The sequence below is a fragment of the Physcomitrium patens genome, chromosome 1 (assembly GCF_059467195.1).
Source record: "Physcomitrium patens ecotype Gransden chromosome 1, ASM5946719v1, whole genome shotgun sequence".
In the NCBI taxonomy this organism is placed as follows: Eukaryota; Viridiplantae; Streptophyta; class Bryopsida; order Funariales; family Funariaceae; genus Physcomitrium; species Physcomitrium patens.
Window position 1 is genome coordinate 16,083,755 of NC_143410.1, and position 23,035 is coordinate 16,106,789.

At 41.7% G+C, this 23,035-nt stretch overlaps 4 protein-coding genes across 5 annotated transcripts; 1 reads left to right on the plus strand and 3 right to left on the minus strand.

The window, feature by feature from the left end:
- Window positions 1-1,140: 1,140 nt before the first annotated feature.
- On the minus strand, window positions 1,141-4,390 carry LOC112278323 (5'-methylthioadenosine/S-adenosylhomocysteine nucleosidase). Of its 2 annotated transcripts, none has more exons than XM_024511676.3 (9): window positions 4,160-4,390; window positions 3,271-3,371; window positions 3,054-3,112; window positions 2,831-2,922; window positions 2,595-2,701; window positions 2,184-2,258; window positions 1,879-1,953; window positions 1,592-1,684; window positions 1,141-1,444 (listed from the first exon to the last, which is right to left on the minus strand). In XM_024511676.3, exons 1-9 carry the CDS (start codon window positions 4,353-4,355, stop codon window positions 1,238-1,240), a joined length of 1,005 nt encoding a protein of 334 aa, XP_024367444.1. In that variant the 5' UTR covers window positions 4,356-4,390; the 3' UTR covers window positions 1,141-1,237. The 2 variants fall into 2 exon arrangements, with proteins under 2 accessions (XP_024367444.1, XP_024367530.1); XM_024511762.3 differs by having other exon boundaries at window positions 3,054-3,120; window positions 4,160-4,349.
- A 1,010-nt stretch (window positions 4,391-5,400) lies between these two features.
- On the minus strand, window positions 5,401-7,672 carry LOC112283698 (10 kDa chaperonin 1, chloroplastic). The gene is made up of 7 exons (XM_024522748.2): window positions 7,384-7,672; window positions 7,023-7,129; window positions 6,816-6,866; window positions 6,438-6,503; window positions 6,138-6,185; window positions 5,973-6,002; window positions 5,401-5,824 (listed from the first exon to the last, which is right to left on the minus strand). Exons 1-7 carry the CDS (start codon window positions 7,514-7,516, stop codon window positions 5,756-5,758), a joined length of 504 nt encoding a protein of 167 aa, XP_024378516.1. The 5' UTR covers window positions 7,517-7,672; the 3' UTR covers window positions 5,401-5,755.
- Window positions 7,673-8,225: 553 nt separating this feature from the next.
- LOC112283680 (exocyst complex component EXO84B) lies at window positions 8,226-13,096 on the plus strand. Its single transcript, XM_024522732.3, has 8 exons — window positions 8,226-9,050; window positions 9,534-9,631; window positions 9,842-10,451; window positions 10,573-10,986; window positions 11,107-11,253; window positions 11,415-11,774; window positions 11,884-12,209; window positions 12,340-13,096. The coding sequence occupies exons 1-8, from the start codon at window positions 8,865-8,867 to the stop codon at window positions 12,479-12,481; spliced, it is 2,283 nt and encodes a 760-aa protein (XP_024378500.1). The 5' UTR covers window positions 8,226-8,864; the 3' UTR covers window positions 12,482-13,096.
- LOC112283690 (F-box/kelch-repeat protein At2g44130) lies at window positions 13,034-14,993 on the minus strand. Its single transcript, XM_024522741.3, has 2 exons — window positions 14,851-14,993; window positions 13,034-14,623 (listed from the first exon to the last, which is right to left on the minus strand). Exon 2 carries the CDS (start codon window positions 14,463-14,465, stop codon window positions 13,446-13,448), a length of 1,020 nt encoding a protein of 339 aa, XP_024378509.1. The 5' UTR covers window positions 14,466-14,623; window positions 14,851-14,993; the 3' UTR covers window positions 13,034-13,445.
- Window positions 14,994-23,035: the final 8,042 nt, after the last annotated feature.

A 23,035-nucleotide genomic window follows, 5' to 3' on the forward strand; every position in this document is an offset into this window, starting at 1 on the left:
TTAAATTTGCAAGGTTTATGAGGATGTTCATTGTTAGGTACTCTCAGTTAGTACAATTCAGATTTATTCTGATTATCTTACACATGGTCCCTTTCTCTGTTGTGTCTGGCACAGTGACAGTGCCTGGTTTCCTTTGCAATTATTTGATGTACAACATACATTAGCAAATCATGTTGTGCTGCCTCACTTTTAGTATTATAACGGCAGTACCAAAGTTGATGAAGAAATATGCAACTCCAGTGTACACAGACAAAAGTATATAGATGCACCTGCTGAGGGTAGTAAGCTCCCATGGTAAATCTCTCAGCACATTGTTTACATGCACTAGTTGCACATGATGTATGGAATCTGTCAATTCTAGACAAAACTGACCTCACCAAAAAAAATGCCAGAGATGAAATGAAGCCCAAAATTAGTCTTGTAATGATGGTGTCATGAATTGCAATCCTAAGTTAGATGAACATCCCCACCTGCAGTTTTGAAGGAGCACTAGTGCACTTTTTAGTTCTCATGAACCTCCTAGACTTGTTTGAGAGAATTTGTCTTAAAAAATGGACATATTTTGAGTCGTCAAATATATATACTGTTACATGAACATACCGATAAAAACGAAAAATTCCTTACATTACAATTTTGTGCATCCATCCTCTCTAAAATATTATTGATTTGTCATTCAATAAACCAAATTTGCACAGAGGTGGACAGAAAGGGTAAACTCAGCAACCTAAATACTAGGAGCAACTTCTGCATCCTACACAAGAGGAAGCCGACTTGATACAGAAACCAAAAGCACAAAAAGTCCATCTGTGACCACTTAATATCGTGAGCACTGCAGACATCTGGTCTCGATCGTGCGTACAGTCCTGTGTAAATCCCTAGGTAGCAGATGCACACACACCGCCTGTCGTCTGACATGGCCCTGAATTAAAAGTATTAGAGAACCATGTCAGCAACACTGACCAAGCATCAATTGTAACCAGTGCATCCCTCCCTTCCGAGTCTTCTTCAAAGAAAAATGCTCCAATAAATATGTTTTAAAACCCACACCCTTTTCTTTTTCTTTTTCTTTTCCTTTGCACATTTGGACATATCAATGTCAATACATATAAAGATAATCGATCAGCATCAGGGAGCTCATAATGCTGCAAAATAATTTTGAAAATTATGAAAACAATGTGAAGTCACTTCTACAGTGAAGAGGCTCTGTGCAGAGACAGATGCCCAACGCTCAAGCCTGTCATGAAGAATGAAGATCAGCAACGGTCTTCCCAGACACGTATTTCAGCACAAGGGGCACGGCATTGGACAAGGCTGAAGCAGCCATGGACATATTCTTCAGAAACTCTTCCACCGTCGGCTTGCTATCGTCTACAATGTCTGTTACAGCCTTCAAGGAGATCAAGGGAATGGCCAACATATTCGCTACATACGCCACAGCAGCACCCTGCACCACAAAATCCAAGCGAAAAGCTATCACCTTCAGTCTAGCTCGTCACAAACCACTAGCAAAAACTAAAAGTTTGTGGTTGAAGCTCACGAAGCAGATTTCGCTAGAACAGATTAGTAGATATGCTAGTAAATGCCTGCTAACCTCCATGTCCTTGACAGTTGCATCGTTAGCCTTTATGTATTCTTCGTCCTGCAATGTCATGTCCAGGGAGTTTCCAGTAGATAGTTTTCCTTCCTGCAACACGTAGGGAGCGTGTTAAATTATGAGGACCCAGACAGCTTGATGAATCAACTAGTCAGCTTAAAAAACTGCTTGCTGTAGTATAGCATACCCTAAACAGATGCATCCTCTTAGTCCAGCTTGAGTCGTTCTTTTACTATATTTGGCACTCCAAACACATAAAGTTAGATTTCCTTATCACAAATTACCTTGAATTTAAGGTCTCTGATGAGGTTGCCAGTGGGAGTGGCTTCTATGGTTCCCACCCCGTACTTGTCAAATACCTGCACGATATCGACAAAGAGGTCTGAAATTTAATGGCAGCCATAGTCAGCATTTTCAAAATTTACATTCGAAAATCAAGCATAAGTTTAATTACTTTCGAGGAATGTTAACGACAATCTTGACACGTTCTCACAATAAACCTACGAAACTCCACAAGACTACAAAGACCAACGTCATTATAAAAATAAATAAATAAATGAATAAATAAATGCTCAAGGTATTTACATACAGGGATAGGTATCCTGCGGTCATGATTCGCAAACTCGGTCGCGACATAGACGTCGCCGATGTTGGCTCCCTTTGCCTGCAAGAATCACATATGACTTGTAGGTACTTCTTAGGCTTAAAAGAGTCTTGTTATTTGGTAGTAAACGCTAAAAGCAACAGGAATGAAACGATTAAATTTAGGATCATAAATACAGTATACAATTACAATGCAACTTGGTGGTCCAGTTGTCACTCAAGACTGCGCTGCAAAAAATACAGCAGTAAACTATATGGTGCTCCAAAATACTGAATCACAATAAGTTTATGGAGAGCATGAGTAATATGTCCGACGGATATACAGTATGTAAATCTGGTTAAGGAATGCCTGCAAGTAGATATTAGCACAACCAAAAAGAAGATGTAAAGAAGAAACCTGAAATCCACCCGCAGTGCCAGCGTTAATAAGCAAATTCGGTCGCAGAGCTACAGCAGATGCGTAAGTCAGCAAAGAACAGGGGACAGTGCCCACGCTGTCCACACCTGCAGAACATATATAGCCCAAAGTCATATCTCTGACAATAAGCATTTTGGACAAAACTAGCAATGCTCTTGTTCAAGAGCTGAACTCCCAGGTCAATGAAATAAAATGACAAGTGAGGTAGTGCAGACCTAACGTCTTATCCTTTCCAGGAACAACAATGTGGACATCAAGACCATCAATCTCTCCAGAGTACTTCTTCCATGGAACTCCACTAGGAAATCTGCAAAAATTTCACGAAAACTTTCAACAAAGGACAACTGCGGCTTTCCGTAGAAGTCAATGTAAGCCGATAGGAATATGTGGAAAGCGATAAAAACGTGTTCCTATGTACAAAGAGGATAAATTACTCACACGCTGATTTGTTCATCCTCCACGAGCTGGAGTGTTTCCACTAAGGGAAGTGCTTCGGCCTGCATTGCTAGCAACAAGCATTTACACACAAGAAAGGTTACATTATTACTCAAAAAATCCACATCAACTACAAAATTTAAAAGTTACAATTAAAAAATACGGGCAAGCTGAGCTGCGAGAAGACGGGGTGGCATGTAAGATTGAGTCGTTTTATTACCAATGACAACCACGACTGTTTTAACTGCCTCGGAAGTGTGCTGTCCGCCTTTCTCCCCACCCATATCCTCGGACCCCGCCATTCAGTGCTTCTTTCTCCCTCTTTTCACACCACCAAATTCCTCGTTAACTTAACCGTCAGTCTCAAAGTCGTATTAAAGCTTTAAACCATACCTAGTACTGAACATACGTAACATCCATATTCTCTATCCTTAATTTCTTTAAGTCTAATACCGAGCTAATCTTCGCTTCAAATCGTTTCTGCGAACCATCTAACCACCCCTATTCAAACCTCAGGGGATATAGAGCTAGAGTTCAAAGATACAAAATCTTAGCGAAACAACCGCACTATGAAACTGTATAATATTCTTTAGTCTGCATCTTATTGCTGACTTAGATCAAGACATAAACCCAGCACCTGATGTATAAATGCAAAGGCTTCTCGACACCCTAATGAGCCACATAACCACCTAAAATAGTCACGAACGTTATAATAATTACATTAGATGAGCAGGACATATAACACAATCTATCACAACTGTCAGCTTATAACCCTTCAGGTAGAACGAGGCCAGCTAAGCCATCAAGGGTTCACATTCCAATTTGCCAAAAAAAACCCAACACAGAACGAAAATTCAAACGACGACACCGATACATTCTTCCAACAACCTCTTCAAACGACAAATTCCAGGCTGCTCAGAAATCGCCTCCACTCCAAAGCTCTCGACCATCCATTCGATCCAGATTCAGACAATATATATACACATTTCACGAAATTCGGTTTGTGTGGTCACACACCACAAGAAGATAGTGGAAATGGCTGGCTAGAGACTCAGAGCTGTCCGGAACATTAAGAGTGCAAAAGGCTTCGAAACTGTGTGTGCTCTTACCTGCTCGAAATGAGAAGCGGTTTGCGGGCTGGCTGGCGTAGCTTCCGACTTCGCAGACAAGGGTTGCAACACTTCCTCCTCTTCCTCGTCCTCTGCTTCCTTGAAGCTCTATTTGGCTCGATTCCAGCCTCCGGTCTCGGGCATTGCCGGCGCCTTCCTCCCAAGCCAGCTGACTTCGACGACCTCTACTGCTCATTGTCCACCTTCGGCGCTGCACCGGGGGCGTGCTCTAGACCTACGAACGAACGAACGAACGAATGAATGAATGAACAAATGAATGAATGCACGAACGACGTTCATCTCCGAATCGCATTTCTAGCTCATCCATCTCGATGAACATCCAATACGGGGTTCATGTAAATATTCGAATAATAAAGAAATTATACATGTGATATAGTGTTGAATGTTTTTTTAAAAAAAAAAAATCAAAAAATCTATTGATGATGTGTTTTGACATAAGTGGGAATTTCCATACTCAAAGGAGGTAGACGGAATTGTATCTTTTTTTGACTTGTCTGGTTCCCACTTCTTAAATCACAATATGGCAAAGTCTTTGCATTTGGTTGTCATAAAGGAATGTGAGACTTTGTATCTAGGATTACATTCAAAAATTGGTAGTTTGACACGAGATTAATAAATTAATAGATAAATTTCTCAAAAAAACCTATATAATACTCAAACTTTTTAGTGTGTTATATTATATACATTGAAAAAATTAAAAACTAAAACTAAGGACTTTACAAACCAACAAGTAGCATGATAGTAGACAATAAGTAATAGATTACTACAATAAAAAATTGTTTGGTGTCTATAATATATGTTGTGATTAAGATCACAACTTTGAATTATTGTTATTTTACTTATAAAAAATTGTAATGATAATTGAATTGGCAATTAAAAAATAAATCTTGACAAACCAAGAGTTAAAAAATTATTAAAATAAATATTATAATAGAAAAAAATGAGAAATATCAATATCTAATAAAAGAATGAAGCGAAGAGACGTTAGATTTTTGTTGCAGCAAAAAGGTGATCAAATTTTACTGTGTAAGTAATTAAAAAAAAATGCAAAAAAGTTCCAACAATTCTTGTTATGCTAGTTTTATCCATCAATAGAACTTTAACATTGCCAATGCACATTCAGATTTGAGAGATTTCAACCCAGTTTTTCAAGCCAAGCTGTGGCTAGTGGACTAAGATGGCAATAATGTGTATTTCTCCCTCTTATTCACTGCAACATAGTAGTCCAACGCATTGTTTAGTGGAATTCTATTACACAAAGGTGGCAGCTGGGCTGTTTAACAATCGGACCAATTTCCTGAACGCTCAATTCCGTTCAGATGATGAGAGTTGCAACTAAGAACATAGGATGTAAGTAACTTAACAGATGAGCTTTTCTATGTCAATGAGCAACTTCTTGCAAGACATTGACACAGGATCACCTTTTTCTAAAATTGACAGCAGAAATCTACACAATATCTGGAAAGCTGGAAGTCGACTTCATTTCTGCTAACACCCTTTTAATAAGGAGTAGTTTCCTGTGCAAATTCGGGATTCACATTGACAGTCTACAAAGTTGGCAGAAATTTCTAGGAATCACTGAAGGACGGCTAATAAATCACCACTGCGACATAAGCATAGCTTATCCGATGTTCCAAAATTAACCTGCACAATCGGCACACAAATGGTCACGAGCTTTCAAATTTAAGAATTTTTATCTGCATCATATAGAAACATAAAAATTCTTTATAACAGTGTACAAAAAACTACCAAAAGAAAAGAATGCAGTTGAACTTAGTGAAAAAGGTAGTACCTCATATGCGTTAATATCTGCGAACATGACCTGCACATATTAACAATTCCAACAGGATATTTTAAACTTGTCCTTTACTGATAGAAGAGAGCCAAATGACAAACTTGTGAGAACCTGATTACAGGATGAATGGCTATACAGCCAGTAAGGACAGCCTAAGTGTACCTTTTGCCCCTTTACTACATCAGTGGCCTCTGATCCAGCTGCAATGACCTGTGGCAGAGAAAAACGCATTACGAAGAAATTCATACCCAGAAATTTCTTACATATATAAGACAACCGAGACAGAAAAATTAGTTGAAGTCAGAGTTGGGTCTTGGGTTTCGCATGACACTCGATCTCTAGGATACAGTGACTTGATTAATCTTTACGTGTGTTCTGATTATTTTTCATACTTCTACACATTGGAAATATCCAAGGCAAACCTGGACGCAAGTAAATCCCAAGGTTGTATCTAACGATTACCTCGCCCTGTAGAAATCGGTCATACTTGACGGATGCACTTGGAAGCAGCACCCCTCCGGCAGATGTCTGCAGACAGATGGAAAACTCAGACATTCTTGAATTCCAATAATTACACAGTAGAAAAGTGATCCAGAAATGATCCAGCTCCTTTAAGAGACCGCCGAAAGAGTTCGCCTCACCATCACATAGACAATTCAACAGACACATAACCGTGACGGAAAGAGGAAAGTTAATTTTAGCAAAAATGCATCACTTGTGACAGTGACTAGCGTAAAGCAAAACGACGCTAACATGATTCTGAAGGGGTAAAATGAGAATGTGAGAGTGAGACAGTCCAAACGTCGCAATTTAAGACAACGAGATTGAACCAAGACTTACAGAAGCAAGTGCATCGAGACGAATCAACACCCGGTCGGCTTGAGGAACAATCTGCTCATACAAGACCAAATAATATCAAACTTAAATCCACTTCCATGCACGGATCAAAACCTTCGCCACAAATACTCCTTTAAGCAACGCTCTTCATAAAAATGGACTCTTTAATGCAATTCAAGTTTTAATGCAAACCTAAGCAACGTCACAAACCTTGGCAATGTCCACCTCCATAGCGGCCTTGACGAACAACCTGGTCGAACTTGAGAAACTGGTCCTCCCCAGGATGCTGTTCGCCTTCAACGCAGCAGCATCAAAACCTGCCAACAAATAGCACATAATCGCTAATCGAACGCAGTAGTTTGATCACGTATAAGACTTCCCTACGCACAAGTAAAATCTAAACCTATCCACTACTTCATATCTCATCATAATCGAACTCCACCCTAAACCCCTCTTAACCCTCAAAAGCGCACTGGAAAACGAAACCCACATTTCCAATTCCTACAAAGCTCACAACGGCAGTAGACCAAAGAAAACGAAAAAAAAGAAAAAAGAAAAAAATGCGCAATACCAGAGAATGCAACAGAAGTCCGGGATGACAATGAAGGGCAGGCAGCGGAAGCGTGGGAACCCGTGGCCATGTTTAACTGCAAGGAAGCCTGCGTTGCCGTGTTCACCACAGCTGCGCCGATTGCCATGGCCATAACAGCAAATGCAACGACAAAAACCGAAATCCAGTAGCAGAGCAACGTAAAAAAATTGGCGAATAGTAATAGCAATGTCGAGGTTCAAGAAAAGCAATTGCAAAGGACATGAAACTGAAGCTGAGGCATGTGGGACTGGATTGCGAGGAAACGAAGCTTGGAGCATGGCAGGAGTTCATCCCAAGGTAGATTAATGTCACAATCTCCACCTGGATGTAAGTCGTTAGCTCCTGGACGACGAAACTCCATCACATGGGGAATGTTGCCACATTGAATATTATTACTTTCTATTTTGTTGAATTCGCTTTCGACTATAAGGACGAAGAAGATAATTCTTTGTCCCACTAAAGAATACTATATTTGGAAGAAACCAAGCTTGACCACAATGCATGGGGGAGAAAAGGCACGTGTTTTGTTGCAAAGTAGGAGGGAGGAGACCTCCTGATCTCTCATGAATTGTATACCTTTTCAATCCATCGTTGTCAAGTGACACATAGCAAAGCACAGGGAGGACCCGGTGACCCGTCCCTACCGCACACGAACCAACCCGACCCGGCCTGGGCTGGGCCATCTCGGTTCAGCATGTTCAATCCCCCTGGATCGGAGCGAGCTCGCTAGTCAACAGAGAGGAAGGCCATCGCGCCTCGCCGGGCTCGCGTTGCGGCACTACCCATCTCCTTCCTCTTCGAGAATCCGCATTTGCTTCTACCGAGTTGGATTCAAGCTGCCGTTCTCTAGATGGGTTTCCAATTTCTTTGGCTCTCTCGCGGTATTCCCTTCAATGCGCAGTGACGACTCAGTCTGGGTTTGCGTGTCTCCGATCGGCACTGTACCGCAACACATCGAATCGGGGATTTGAATTCCTCTAGTATCACCTCACGAGGAGTTTGCGTGTTTGAAGTACATGTGGCTTTCGTGGCTTTTTGAGATTTTAGCGTCGGATGTGGTGATCAAAAGTGGTGGTGCTGTGGGATGGTGGAGATGGAACTGGTGCAAAGGGATGGGGTGGGAGCGTGGGATATGGGACATTGCGAGGGGATAGAAATCTGGGGTTTATCGACGACTCAGCGTGGATAGCGCGAGGAATATTTCGGAGTTCGCGTGTGCGTGTGTTAGTTCATTAGGGGAGGTTTCGAATTTCGAGTGATGGTTGAGAGAGAGTTGGCGGGGTAGAGTTTTGTTTTGAGGGGATCGGAATGGTGTGTGGCGGGACGATGGATTTGGAATGATGACCTAGTCGGGTGGATCGTGTGCAAGGGTGTTGAAGCTGCACAGTTGCTAGAAAGGAGACGTGTGAGTGTGAGGGAAGGAGGTGTAGGGATTCAGCGCCACTGGTGAGTGCGCTGCAATGGCGTCAGCGAAGCCCTCTGTAAGGTCTCGGGCTCACGCTCCTCCTTCCAGGGCGCCACCTCCACCAAGTGCTAGGTCTACTTACGACGCCTACCGCGATGAGCAGGATAGAGCTAATGAGAGGAGGGGTGCCGGTCCGAAGAGCTCTGTGGATCCCCACAAGGGGCAATCCTTGGGGGAAAAGGTATGCTTAAGTCGTCCCTGTTGTGCTCGCTGCCCAAGACAGAAGCCAGGATTTGTAGCTTGGCAGACACTTAGCATCGCGGAATCGCTGGGTTGTATGTAGTTGACATCGCAGCTGACATGTTCGGACTCTCGACGAGCTTTGTATTTGATGTATCTACGCGATAGACAGATACACTTCCTCCTTAGTGCCCAAAATCTTGTTTTGCACTACTTTAACATCAGAATATTTAAGAAATTCTGAATCATCATGCAGCGACTAGCTACGTTCTCTAGTTTATTCCTCAATGCAGTCAACAGTCGACCACTCTTGTTGATATTTTCTTGTTTGTCTTTTATTATCAGCTGGTCGAAGGTAACTTGATTGCCTTAACTTTGGTGTACTCAGTGTATCTGAATGATGTGAATGACGTACTGCAATCGCCCGCCGTTTGCGAGAGTTGGGCACCTTCTTTTAACTGCGTTATATTAATTTGTTTGATAGGGCATTCGAAGGATATGCGAGGAGCTCATGGATTTGCAGAAAATACATCAAAACGATATGCGAAAAAGCGTGTTTCAAAACTACACTGTCTTTATCGAGTAATTACTTATTCTTACCTGCGAGACCCTGGCAATAATACAAGTTCTTTTTCAATTTTGCTGCCTTAGATTTCAGCCAATCTTGGAATACGGCTGCTGTGGATTGTTTGACATGGGAACGCGTCAGCTTGGATCGAATTTTACATCAATACGAGCTGGTATAAGAGGAGTTGGAAAGTGACAATATTTCTTGTCTTTTTGGTTCTGAAGGACGTCGAAAGAGATTGCAGACCTGGAGACTGAGATCACGGCCATGAGTAACTTGCTTCATTCCCAAGCAGCTCTGATCCGTACTTTGGCTCAGAGTGCAGCTTCAATACCAGTAAAATCATCGGGTGGCACTCTTGAAAAGGAATATTACAAGGACGACTTCGAACGCACAGACGTGGTGAGGCGAGCAGAGCTTCTTCCGGACGTACTGGACGTGCTCTTAGCAGAAAGGAAAGTGGATGAGGCAATTTCTTTGCTTGACGAAGGCGAGGCTCTGATCGCAGACTTCTACAACGGAAATGGTGGAGCCGAGGGTTTAAGTGAAGACTTTATTAATCAGTTAAAGATGGCTTTAGCAGAGAGGACAGCAGGGCTGGCTGCTTACTTAGCGGAAGCTGTCCAACAACCCACTGTCAGAGGGCTCGAGCTTAGATCTGCGATTTCCGCTTTGGATAGACTAGGTGATGGTTCGAGGGCACACACGCTCCTATTGCAGTCCCATGAGGAGAGGTTGAAGCATAGCATGAATTCGCTTCGACAGAGTGGAGCCTCTTATGGGGGTGTTTACACAACTGCCATTTCACAGTTAGTCTTTTCTGCTATTGCCCAGGTGAGGATTTTCTTGAGGTAAACCCTTTCTTTTTTGCAGGAATCCAATCTATCTTTCGGAAACACGATGTAATTGTGTTTCATATTGCTTTATCTCATGCATTATCTTATTGTTGGTGCAGGCATCAAGGGACTCAGTGGCCGTGTTTGGTGAGGTGCCGTCATATGCTTCCGAGCTAGTCCTCTGGGCAGGCGAGGTTACTGAAATGTGTGCCGCAGTTGTAAAACGGAATGTATTGCTGACATCTGCTGCGGCTGGAGGTCTCCGAGCAGCTGTTGAATGTGTTCAAATTGCTCTTGGGCACTGTGCATTGCTGGAAGAACGAGGACTGACACTATGTCCTACACTATCAAAGCTTATACGACCCAGTGTAGAACAGGCCATGAAGGCAAATCTGACGAGTATCATTGAAATTGTGGGCTCATTGGCAGCAAGTGAAAGCTGGATCGTTGATGCTCCTCAGCGGGGTTCACGAGGAGTTGGATCAAATATTAGATTGACTTCTAGTGGCCACCGCTTTTTCTCTCTGGTGCAGGTGGGTGTTTTCAAAATCGTTTTTCTGCAGTTTCATTCCAATTTCATCAGTTTCAAACTGAGGCCTATTTGAGCTTGTGATGATCTGAGGCATTTGCTGGCAATGACGGTAATGAATCAGGACTTCTTAGAAGACATGCCATCACTTGCCGGCATTCAGTTGGGTGTGGTTGCAATGGAGGGTGTAGCTGATATTTTCGAGCAATATATTGAAATGCTTATTAAAGCGCTACCTGCTCAAGAGCCTGAAGAAGAAAGTAAACGGAAGGTATGCTTCAATTTCTCTTTTCTTTCCAAACCGAATTTGAAACATCTCGAGTTAACACATTAGCAGTGACTGCTTGAGTGGTTCATAGGCTGTGGCCTTACCAAGTGATGTGTTCATCCCTCACAAAGAGAATTCTATGCCGCTGGGTTTTTTCTCTGCAGGTTCGGGTGGCCTCCAACGAGGAGCAGCAGTTGTCACTATTAGGAAATGCTACTAGCCTTGCGGATGAGATTGTGGCAGTCGCAGCTTCCAAAATTTTGCCAGGTGGCGTGCAAGTTTTAGCGGGAGAATTAAATGCTCCTCGCTCCTCAACAGCGGCAGCCCGGTCTCCTGAAATCAAAGACCTGCGGCGCCAGCTGCAGACTCACGTAGAGAAATTAAAATTCTATCTTTGCAATGGAATAATCATAGGCTTATGCTATGATGAGTATGGAAGCAGGCTAAGTGCAACAACCTATTTCCAGGTTGATTCCGATATGCCGAGATGGCAGGAGGCTCCCTTGCCAACTGTTCTTTTTCAGGTATGTTTTAGAACTTCTCCTTTTCAAATCACTTGACTCATTCCTTTCAAGTATTCTTTCCGTTTTTGGTGTTCATCCAACTTCTTTTGACACGTAACCTGGCTTGCAGTCTGTGTTTCACAAGCTAATATCCATACACCAAATAGCTGGAGATGTGCTAGCTGGGAAGGAGAGGATCACACAACTGTTCCTTATACGTCTTACTGAGACATTTGTCAAAGCTTTGAGCACTAGTCCGGAACTATGGGGCACGATTGAAGAGGAGCCAAGTAGCCTAGGCCCTCTTGGTTTTCAGCAGTTTCTTCTAGACATGCAGTTTCTTGCTACTGTTGCAAGAAATATGGGGTTTTTGTCCAGGACTGTGAATCAAGCAATCTCTCAGGAAGAAGAGCGAATGAAGGAAACATACATGACCAGTGGAGCGGATCTTGACAGGTCTCACATCGTGCTGTGACCTAATTCCCTAATCTTTGCATTATTCGTATGTGTATTTTCGTCGGATTGTGTGTCCAAGCTATAACTCTGCTGTCGTGCTAAGATTATGTTCACATGGATTTCGATGCAGTGCGTTGCCGGATCCCGACTGGCTACAGGCTACAGTTCACGACAATTTCAACAACCTGCTGGATCAGTGGAACGAAAACATGGGGTTCGCACCTCGGGACGTCAGCGATGTTCAGTCTGTGTCATCAATGCGCTCGGAATGAGGTACATGGTGTGAGAAGGTCCACACTTTTTCACTCTTGTACATCTAACCAGTTCCCTTCGATTTCGAAAAATGGGACTCATGGGGGCGTTCTTACATGACTGTCAGAGATGGAATTCATTTATGTCATTGGTGTATAACTTCGCCGCGGTACAGCTTAGGAATGAGAAGAGATAGTAAATCTTGCCCGTGCGGGAAGAAGGATCAAGGCGCTAAATGTGAAAGACGTTCTTGGCACACTTCATCAGCCCAAGTCTGAAGGCTTTGTGTCATCGCTCCTAGTTGGGAACGACAAAGTAGCGCTGTGACGGTGGCTCATTCACACTAACATCGCTGGAATGAATAAGATAGTAGTTCAGGTATTCGTTGGTCAGGTTTTAATTGGTAGATTTGATGTTATCAATTGAAGGCATCTTTTCTACCCTTGTGAGATGGTGATGACATTGAAGGCTGCATGGAGTGGCGAAGGGGATTCCAAGGTATTCCTTAGGTATTCCTCGCTGTATAAAAGTACGGTGGAAATGTCAACAGCATTTCCTGCAGTCTGACAGCATAGAGATAGATGATTTATTTGATGGAAACACTTTTGGGTTTACATGTTTTCTACTTGTCCTGATTTGCACCATGCCCACATGTGTATTCATGATTTGTAAGTTTCAAAACTGCCATAGCAGTGTGACTGCTTAAATGGATCACCGACTGTGCTCTGCACGCGTCGGTAGAAACAACAAACGTGCAGGCTACATGTGATTGACGGAAAGAAACTATTTACAGAACATGATCTATGATACAACCTGCTTACAATGACCTTCAAACCTCGACGACGCAGGACACTTGAACAACGCCCAGGTATGGCTCATGCACAGGCACCATCTCCCAACCCAAGTTGCTTGCACCCCAACCTACTGTCTGGCACCGCTGAAGATGGCAATGTGTACAGGAGCGTTCTGTGGCTCCCCCCATCGCTACTGGAGGGGCCAGTCACAACGATACTGTTGCCGAACGCCGTGGCGCAGGTAGCATAGGCAATTCCTGCATCCCCCCCGGGCATCGTGTCCACCACCTCCCAGAAGTTTCTCTTTGTAGAGTAGCTCACAAGTTCGTTGCGGTGGATGGCGAAGAGACGACCCGCCGTGGCAATGACGCTGCTCGGTCTCTCGGGCTTGGACTCCAGAGCCAGCATGCCCAAACATGTTTGGGCATGGCATCCATTTGTTGAGCTCGGGGTCGTAAATCTCGGCGTCGCGGCAGGATTCCCCTTGCGAGAGTGTAGGGTATCCGCTGATGATGTAGAACTTTCCATCAAGAACGGCACCCGCGCATTCGTCACGTTCAGCGCTCATGTTTGGTAACGATTTCCAGCAGTTTTCTCTGAGGTTGTAGCAGTCGGCGCTGCGAAGAGCGTTTTTATCTGCGTCGTGGCCTCCAGCGACTAGGATGTGACCATTTAGGGCACCGCATGAGAAGAAGGATCGTGTCGTTGGCATATCCGCACCGCGGCGCCAGGTTCTCGAGGAGAAGCTGAAGATGTAGACCGATTGAAGGTCCTCCGTGGTTGAGGGGTCCCATCCTCCGCGCACCACTAGATTCCCCTCGACAGATGCGAATCGGCAAAAGAGCGGGAGGCTGTGATGATCGAAATCGGGGAGCTGTGGCAGCCTTCCCCATGAATTTTTCTCGTTCAAGAGGCTCACCCCGAATACGGGAGCCTGGTGCGAGTTTCTCTGCTGCATGGCTTGCAGCAAGCATGTGCAACGCCCCGTGGTGCCCTCCTTCTGCCGGAGCTCGTAGAATTGCCTGCTATTAACTAGATCTCTCCATTTTCGGCAGACGCCCCGCAGATGAGGGTGAGATTTCGCTGGAACTCGTAGGAGACATTGGAGGGCAACGTCATCTGGGAGAAATGGTACGAGACCTTGCTCCAGAACGTAATTTCTCTCTGTACCTATTTCGGTAGTGGTATGGCGCCCAGCTACTCGCGCCATTGTGATTGCATCAGGCGAAAATTCTGTCTCAAGATTCGAAGCGGAGAGAAGCCACGGGCATCACGGGTTCTCTGTATACGCGAGGATTTCTACATGTGGCGACAGATTGTATCTCACAATAACAGCAGCCGAATTTTTAAAGAGGCGTTACACCGACACTGCGAAACGCATGATCGACCAAATCCGGGCGTCATGGGTCGTCAGCACGAAATTATACATGGAGGAAACTCACAAATTCTTCACATGAAAAGTGTTGGGCATTGAATCAATGTCCTCAGACAATCACCAGAGAAACGGCAACAGATATGGACCATACGAAGGAACTCGACAGCCACGTAGACACCAGACTTCGACAAGAGGAAATTTCCCAAAAGTTGTGCATTACCAGAGCAAGTAGGGAAATTGGAACTGCTTCGACGTTGTGTCGATCGCCAGGCCACGCCATGTTTTTTCAAATCCTGCAATGCCACAATCAGCTGCCACTGTCTTCGATCAACTGCTGCATGTCGACGTCTTTCACGATTCTGCGATTGCATGGATACAGAGCACCGATCGATCCTCCTGGAGGAACTGAGCAGCTTGATTGTCAGATCATGCATGGCCTTCTTCGTGGTTAAAATTCATCGCACCCAGTTCATCAGAAGCTGCGAAAAGAAGGGGTTTCATCGATGGGGCGGAAACTTCCGTGCCGATGTATTCTAATACATTCCGAGGCGCTCTTCACCCCCACCTTTCACAACTTTGTCAACTCTTTGTGCCAAAAAAAGAAAGAGAAAAAATACATATGTAAAGTACAATCCTGTTGCTGATAAATGCTAAAGCTAAAGCTGAATGCGAAGGGGGAATTTGTAGATTATGCTGTTTCATGTTCATGCAAATTCATGAATGGGGAACATTTCCATGATTTTTTTTTTAACAATTATAGTGTGGTGAAGAAAATAAGTTTGTGTGTGTGTGTCTATTGCATGTCACAATATTGAAGTTGTTGAAGTATTTTTTTTGGTATTTAAATTTTTATTCTGTCTTTCATATAATTTGAGAAAGTCTACTTTAGGAATTCGAAATGATATTTGTGTTAAAATATGTATGTATATATATATATATATATTAAAACATAAAAATGGTTGTTGTGTTGTCACAATTCTAGTTCAACAAAATTTTGATTATCAATATTAATTTAAACATAAACGGATGAAAGATATATTTTAATTCTTGAAAAGAAAATCCTGATAAATGCATAGACACCCACACACACACATCAATCCATGCACGTCAAAACATCTTCTACAATAAAAGTCATGCAATTTCAAACAGGTGTTGAACAAGCATTTGTGTTCCCATCCTCCGAAAAAGCCAGCACCAAAAAAATCAAAAACAACTTGAACGAGGCTTTACTCCATACACCAATCACTTCCATACCTTTTTAACACGGAATGAACTTTATCGTACAAAGATTTCTGAGAAAAAGAAAAAGAACTTTTCCAAAACTGAAATGCTAAACAAATAAATTTTTGTGTGGGATATTCATGATTCCTCAACAAAGATGAGGCATGGAAAGAGAAAGAAGCACGGCAAGTTTGCGAGGATTGCAGCGATTGAGCGAAGCCCGCGGCGAGGCTCTCACTTCGACTCCATTTGCTTCACGGGACAAAGAGTGTGGTAGGGCATAATTCTTCGGCGAGCAGCGGGGCATGAAATTCAACAAGCCAAATGCGACAAGGCGAGGTATGACAGCTGCAGTCTTTCCCAGAGCTTTTGAAGCACTGGGTGTGAGCCCCCTTTACGTGTTGGCGCCGTTTCCCTAGTCTTTCCCTCTCGCTTTTGACTTGCGCATTGTGATTGATGGATCCCATGGGTGGGTGTCTTTTCATCATCTCGGGTCTTTAGCGGATGCGGATTTGTCTGGTCTTTGGCTCGTGCTCGCGCCAATATAATTGGAGAGGGTAGATAAGGTGGAGGAACTCAAAAGTGGGTCTCTAACCAATAATGGTCATTAGGGTTTCTACTACCGATTTTACGCCCCCGTTGAATGCAGGTCTAAAAATTCGAATGAGATTCGGAGTTTGGGAAATGATGTGGCCGCCTGCGTTTGTTGCTGTTGCTGGTCGGTGAGCGTGATTTTGAGTTTGATGGGAAGGACTTGTGGATCAGTTTTGCAGTTCCCATGGTATTTCTTCGATTTCGCAGCACTGGTACGCAGCTCGCACTCTGACCTTTTTGCTCTTCATCCGTCCTCCATCCATGTGTGTCTACAGACATGGATGTCGGGTAGCTGCCTCCTATTTTGTGAGGAGCTGATGGGCAACCAATTGTTGGGAGTTCCTAAAAGGAGTGCAAGGTTAAGGCTATATGTGTATATGTACGTATATATATATATATATATATCTATATATCTATATATATATATAAACACGCACAAAAAATCATTTGTGATCAATGGAAAAGGGTTAGCAATTTAAGGTTTATTAAAATGTTCTGGTGCGAGGAGCCATCTGGATTTTCTGTTCATCCAGTACAAGGTACCTGTTCCGCTACGGCCGTATTTCTTGGGGATGCAAATTCGCCAACTCCCAGCAAAAATGTTGGGTAAATTCTTTCTGACTGAATGCTTCGTTATTACATGCTCAAATGTGAACTCGGCTTGAGCTAGTAACTCGTACAGGACTTCCATTATTCAAACAAGGAACTACGAAAAGAGAATACACGGACAAGGAAAACGAAAGAAACGCCTCCGACACAAGCACACATAGCATGTAAGTTGAAGGGGCGCTCTGGACACCACAGGCCTCACACGATTGCAGTGTCCATGAGAGATAATCGACAGACCTAAACAAATGAACAGTACGATACACTGAACAGGAGTCGGAAGGACGTGTAAAGCTGCTTCCACTCGCATTTTGACACACGCAGAAAGCCGTCTCGTCCTGACGAGGCGGTGCAATCAAATCAAATCGAGCAACTCGCAGTTCCAGCAGGCTCCACTGGTCCATACTCCTGCTCCTGTCCATCCAGTGTCGACAGCGTTCGCATCCGCGATGGCCCTGTGAAGTCGTAACGAAGTCTTGGCTTTAACACGATTACTACCACAACTACCATCACCATGAAATGAATCTCGATCGCTTCCGGCGACGAATCCGAATACACGACAGCTGCGGTGACGCGCGAGAATAAAATTAGGTTTTTAATCAATTTAGGGTTCCGGTGAAACTCGTGATTCTCCTCGGTGGCATAGATGAATGTGGTAGTTGGACTGAAAACATCGTGTGCATTTTGGATGAAGAAAAGTCCCTCTATAAAATATAATGGAAATCCAGTTTCTTTTTATTTATTTTTTGTTTTAATGGAATGTGTACAACATTCTTTTCATCTAACTTTGTGAAGTAATAGATGCATACATTTGGATCTTGTTTTCTTTATTCTTTATTTGTTACATGATAATTTGAAGGTATAAAAGTACCCATTTATAGTATGTTGTAAATATTTACTGATTATTATTAGAGATTCTACAACCTATGTTATATGTGTAGGTTGATAATCTTTTATAAATTGTAAGCTGTTTGTTGATTACATTTGCATCATCATTATTGAATCGATCCTTATATATATATATATATATTTGGATTTTGGGATTATAAAATTTAAAATTTAAAATTTAAATAAATAGATGTTTTTTATTATCATAATTTGAAAAACGTTGCATATTATAATCAAGTAGCTTTAGAGCATATTACTTAGCTTTGGAAACAACATGTGTTAGTAAGTGGGGCTCTAAACACTTTTGGAAGGAAGTAAGTGATCACCAAATAATAAAAAAATCTTTACAAATAGCATTATAACAATAGGATCCGAACAAAAGAATGACAAATATTCTTTGCAAAGTAGACAATGCACATTACAATTAAAGACCCGAGATTGTGGCTCTTGGTATCAAACTTAGATGCCAAATCTTTATCTATAATAATTTACTCATTGGAACATCTGCTTGAGGGAAGAATTAATTTATTAGAATTGCAATACTTAAAAATTTGACCTACATTATCTAAATATTGGAAAGTTGATAGCATGGCAGAAACATCTGTTTATTCATTGTATCATCCAAAAACTTTTCATGTTCATTTGCTTATATTTATAAGATTATAAATTTTATATTATAGTAAGAATTATTTTTTGATTTATGATTCTATTACATAGAAACAGTTATTAAGGCATAGTATATCTATTAATTGTAATTAGATTCTATTAAACTACTATAAATGCTTTTGAATAATACTATTTATTAAGTTATTTTGTGTATGATTAAAAAATTAAATTTTTTTTAGTACAAATGCTGATATCACTAAAAGAACTTTGCCATTTAGATATATATATATATATATATATATATATATAATCATTATTCAAGTATAATTTAGAATATATTTTTGAAATAGTAATGATTTAAATACATTGAAGTAGCATAAAATTAATCCTATAATAAATAAAATGTTAAAAATAGAATATTATAATTGTCAAGGACAAGAACTCGATAAAAGCTAAAGAGTAAGTGAGACTTTTCTCAAAAAGAAATAGGACAAAATAGAAATATGTATATTAAGAAAGAAACTGGAATGGCTATTGCCAAAATACAAGAAAACTAGAGACCCTTGAAACTAGACTAGAAGCAAGAAAGGAGTTGACAAGAGTGAAGAGGGCTTCACTCTTGCCTCTATATATACTATCTAACTAGAAGCCACGTGGCGATGTTCTATAAGACCTCCAGTATATGTTGACTTTCTAGGCCACATGCCTTTGCTTGCAAGGCAAGTTTTCTATCGATGGACCACGTAGTTAGCTTGTTCTTTAAGCTTCCAACATGCGTGGCACATGGCTAACTTGCTGACCAAGTTTCTAACCTAAAAGTCAACTATAGACTCCTATAAAGTCAAAGCAGCGTCTATGAAGCTTCTAAGAAGCTTCTCTAGAAGATATTACACAATTAACCTACTTTTACATACTTTTATCTATTCATATAGGTAATTATATGTATGTCCGTGACATTACCCCCCCTTCTAGGGACGAGTTCCACGAGGAGCGGTGATTATATATTGAGAAAATCTAATATGCGGCGAATTGTATTTGCTACATACTTTGATCTTTGTTCTCTTCGAAGATAGTTGATGGGTCCTCTTAGCCATCGATAGTGTCCCATTCCAGGGCGAGAAGACCACCCTGTTATTTGATCACTGTTGAGGCCTTCATAACTTCCTTCAAATAATACATTTGAAACACCATCAGGAGTCGTTCCTATCTCCAATAATATCACCAAACATCGAGAATCTCTTCCAAGGTCGTGATACCAAACGCGTTGTATCTCACCATCTATTCGAGGAAGAACATGTCGTTCTTGAGGGTCTTCATCTCGGTTGCGTCGTCTTGAAGGTTGTGACAATCGCAATGTCTCATCCGGTAAGTCAGGAAACGAAGGTTCTTGAGTTGAATCCGCTGGTTGTTGGCTCTCCATCTAATTAGCGTCACAAAATGCAAAGAAGTTACAAACAAGGATAGGAAATTGAATGTTATCTTGCCTCAATCTTGTCTCTTTTATAAGAGAGGTTTTCATCTTGGTTTTGATGGATGTCGTTGATGAAAAACTTTGACTTTAGCTGATGCATTTGCTAGATTCCTGGATGGCTCCCATGTGCGCTCACTAATATCATATCCGCACCAATGAACAAGATATTCCAGCTTATTTCGGCGCCGCCTTGAGTCTAATATCTCTTCCACCTCAAATTCTTCATTATTATCTACTTCTATAGGAGGCGGTGGCATTTGTCTTCTTCCTTGTATATCCACTGTCTTATATGCTTCAAGAAGAGACATGTGGAATACAGGATGGATCTTCATTGACTCCGGTAGATGTAACCGATATGCAACTGGGTTGATCTGTTCAGAAACAGAAAAGGGGCCAAGTCTACGATAGTCCAATTTGTCACAAGGTCGAGTGGTCTTGATATTGCGACGAAGTAGCCATACCTTATCACCCACGTTGAGTTGTGGTTGCTCTTTACGATATACATCTGCATTTATCTTTTGTCGTTCTTGAGCTTTCTTCAACTGCGCCTTCATTATTGCATGTAACTCTGACAACCGATTTGCCATATCTTCTGCTGCAGGATTATCAACTTTTGAAAAATCAAAAGTATCAAGTCGTGGATGATAGCCATAATTGGCAAAGAAAGGTGTTTGTTGCGTGGAGGAATGTACCGTATTATTATAAGCAAACTCTGCCAATGGCAGAAGGTTTGTCCAATCATCTTGTTGGTAGTTGATGGTACACCTTAAATACTGTTCCAAGACTTGGTTTACGCGCTCTGTTTGTCCATCAGTTTGAGGATGGAAAGCTGAAGATAGCTTTATGTCCACTTTTAAAATCTTGAAAAGAGTCCTCCAGAATCTCGACACAAATTGAGTTCCCCTATCCGATATGATATCTTTAGGCAATCCATGATAGCGATAGATATTATCAATGAAAAGCTTAGCTGTTTCTTCACCTGTGATAGATTTTGTACATGGCATAAAATGTGCCATCTTGGTGAAACGATCTACTATCACAAATATAGAATCATAAGATCTTGAGTTTGGAAGATCTGTGATGAAATCCATAGAAACAGAAGACCATGGTTGTTCTGGTATAGGTAATGGCTGAAGAAGTCCGTAAGGTCGATGTCGAGGAATTTTTGATCTTGAACAAATATCACATGATTGTACAAAGTCTTTGACTGACTTCCACATTTGTGGCCACCAAAAATCTCTTGATATGAGTTCCAAAGTCTTATTATATCCAAAGTGCCCTGCTGCTGGAAAGTCATGACGTGCTTGAAGAACACGCAAACGTGCTTTTCCTTCTGGAACATATAGGCGTCCTTCAAAATATAATAGATTATTCTTGAACTCAAACTTAGAAGAATCATGAGACTTGGAAGAATTATTCTCGATATCATGAACAAGAGGGTCTGAGGACATACTGGACTGGATTTGCTTGAGAAAAGTTGAATCAACAGTCAATGTTGATTTCACTGCTCGGAGATGAAATTGCTCCGGTTTCAAGAGGACCGTTCTTTGTTGCTCAAAAGCTGCATCTCCTTCTTTTGGTGCAAAATAAGAACGTCTAGACAGGGCATCGGACAAACCTTGTTGTTTTCCTGGCCGATAAGTGATAATGAAGTCGAATCTTGACAAAGACATACTCCAACGAGCTTGACGACGATTCAACACGCGTGCTGACATGAAATACTCGAGGTTCTTGTGATCTGTATACACAATGACTGGACTAGAAGCACCTTCTAGATAATGACGCCATTCTTGAAAAGAATCCACGATTGCAAGAAGTTCTTTATCGTGGATCTCATAATTGATCTCGGCTGCTGAGAATTTTCTTGAATGAAAAGCTATCGGATGAAGTTTGTCATCTATTCCCATTTGTGATAAAACTGCACCCAAGGCAAAATCCGATGCGTCTGTTTCCATAAAAAATACCTTGGAAAAGTCAACACGATATAAGACTGGTGCAGAGACAAACGATGTCTTCAAGGCTTCAAATGCTGCTTCCGCTTCTTGATTCCATTGGAATTTATCTTTACTAGTCAAGCGTGTAAGTGGAGCTGCAACTCGTGAGAAATCTTTGATGAAGATCCGATAGTAATTGGCAAATCCCAAGAAACATTGGACATCTCTTACAGTCTTTGGAATCTTCCAATCCATGATTGTTTGGACTTTCTTAGAATCCATCATAAGACCATCATTTGAAATGATGTATCCTAAAAAGTCAACTTGAGTAGTGTGAAATACACACTTTTCCATCTTGGCGTACAATCCTGCATCTCTGAGTTTTTGTAATACTTGACGAACATGTATTTCATGTTCTTCAACATTCTTAGAATAAATCAGGATATCGTCTAGGTAGCAGACGACAAAATTGTCTAAGAATTCACGAAATACATCATTCATGAGATGTTGAAAAGCAGCTAGTGCATTCGTGAGTCCAAAAGGCATGACATTATATTCAAAATGCCCGTACCTGGTTCGAAATGCAGTCTTCCATTCATCTCTTTCTTTGATCCGTACTAGATTATATGCTCCTCTTAGATCTATTTTTGTATAGATCTTAGCTTGATTTAACTGGTCAAGGAGTCCTGATATCAAAGGTAATGGATACCTGTTCTTGATTGTGATCTTGTTGAGTCCTCGATAGTCAACACACATTCGTAAAGATCCATCTTTTTTCTTTACGAATAAAATTGGAGCTCCTGCTGGAGATTTTGAATGGCGTATGAAATTCTTCGCTAAATTCTCGTCAATATATGTCTTGAGTTCAGTCAACTCATCTTGCGATAAACTGTAAATTGGTCCAAATGGTGGCTGAGTTCCTTCCTTGAGATCGATTGAACAATCGTATGGGCGATGCTCAAGAAGAATATCTGCATTCTTTTTCTCAAAAACGTCTTGATAATCCTGATATTGACTTGGAATGCCACTTGAAGTCTTTACGCTTTCAGAAATAGGTGCAGCATAAATAGCAAAAGTTGATCCTT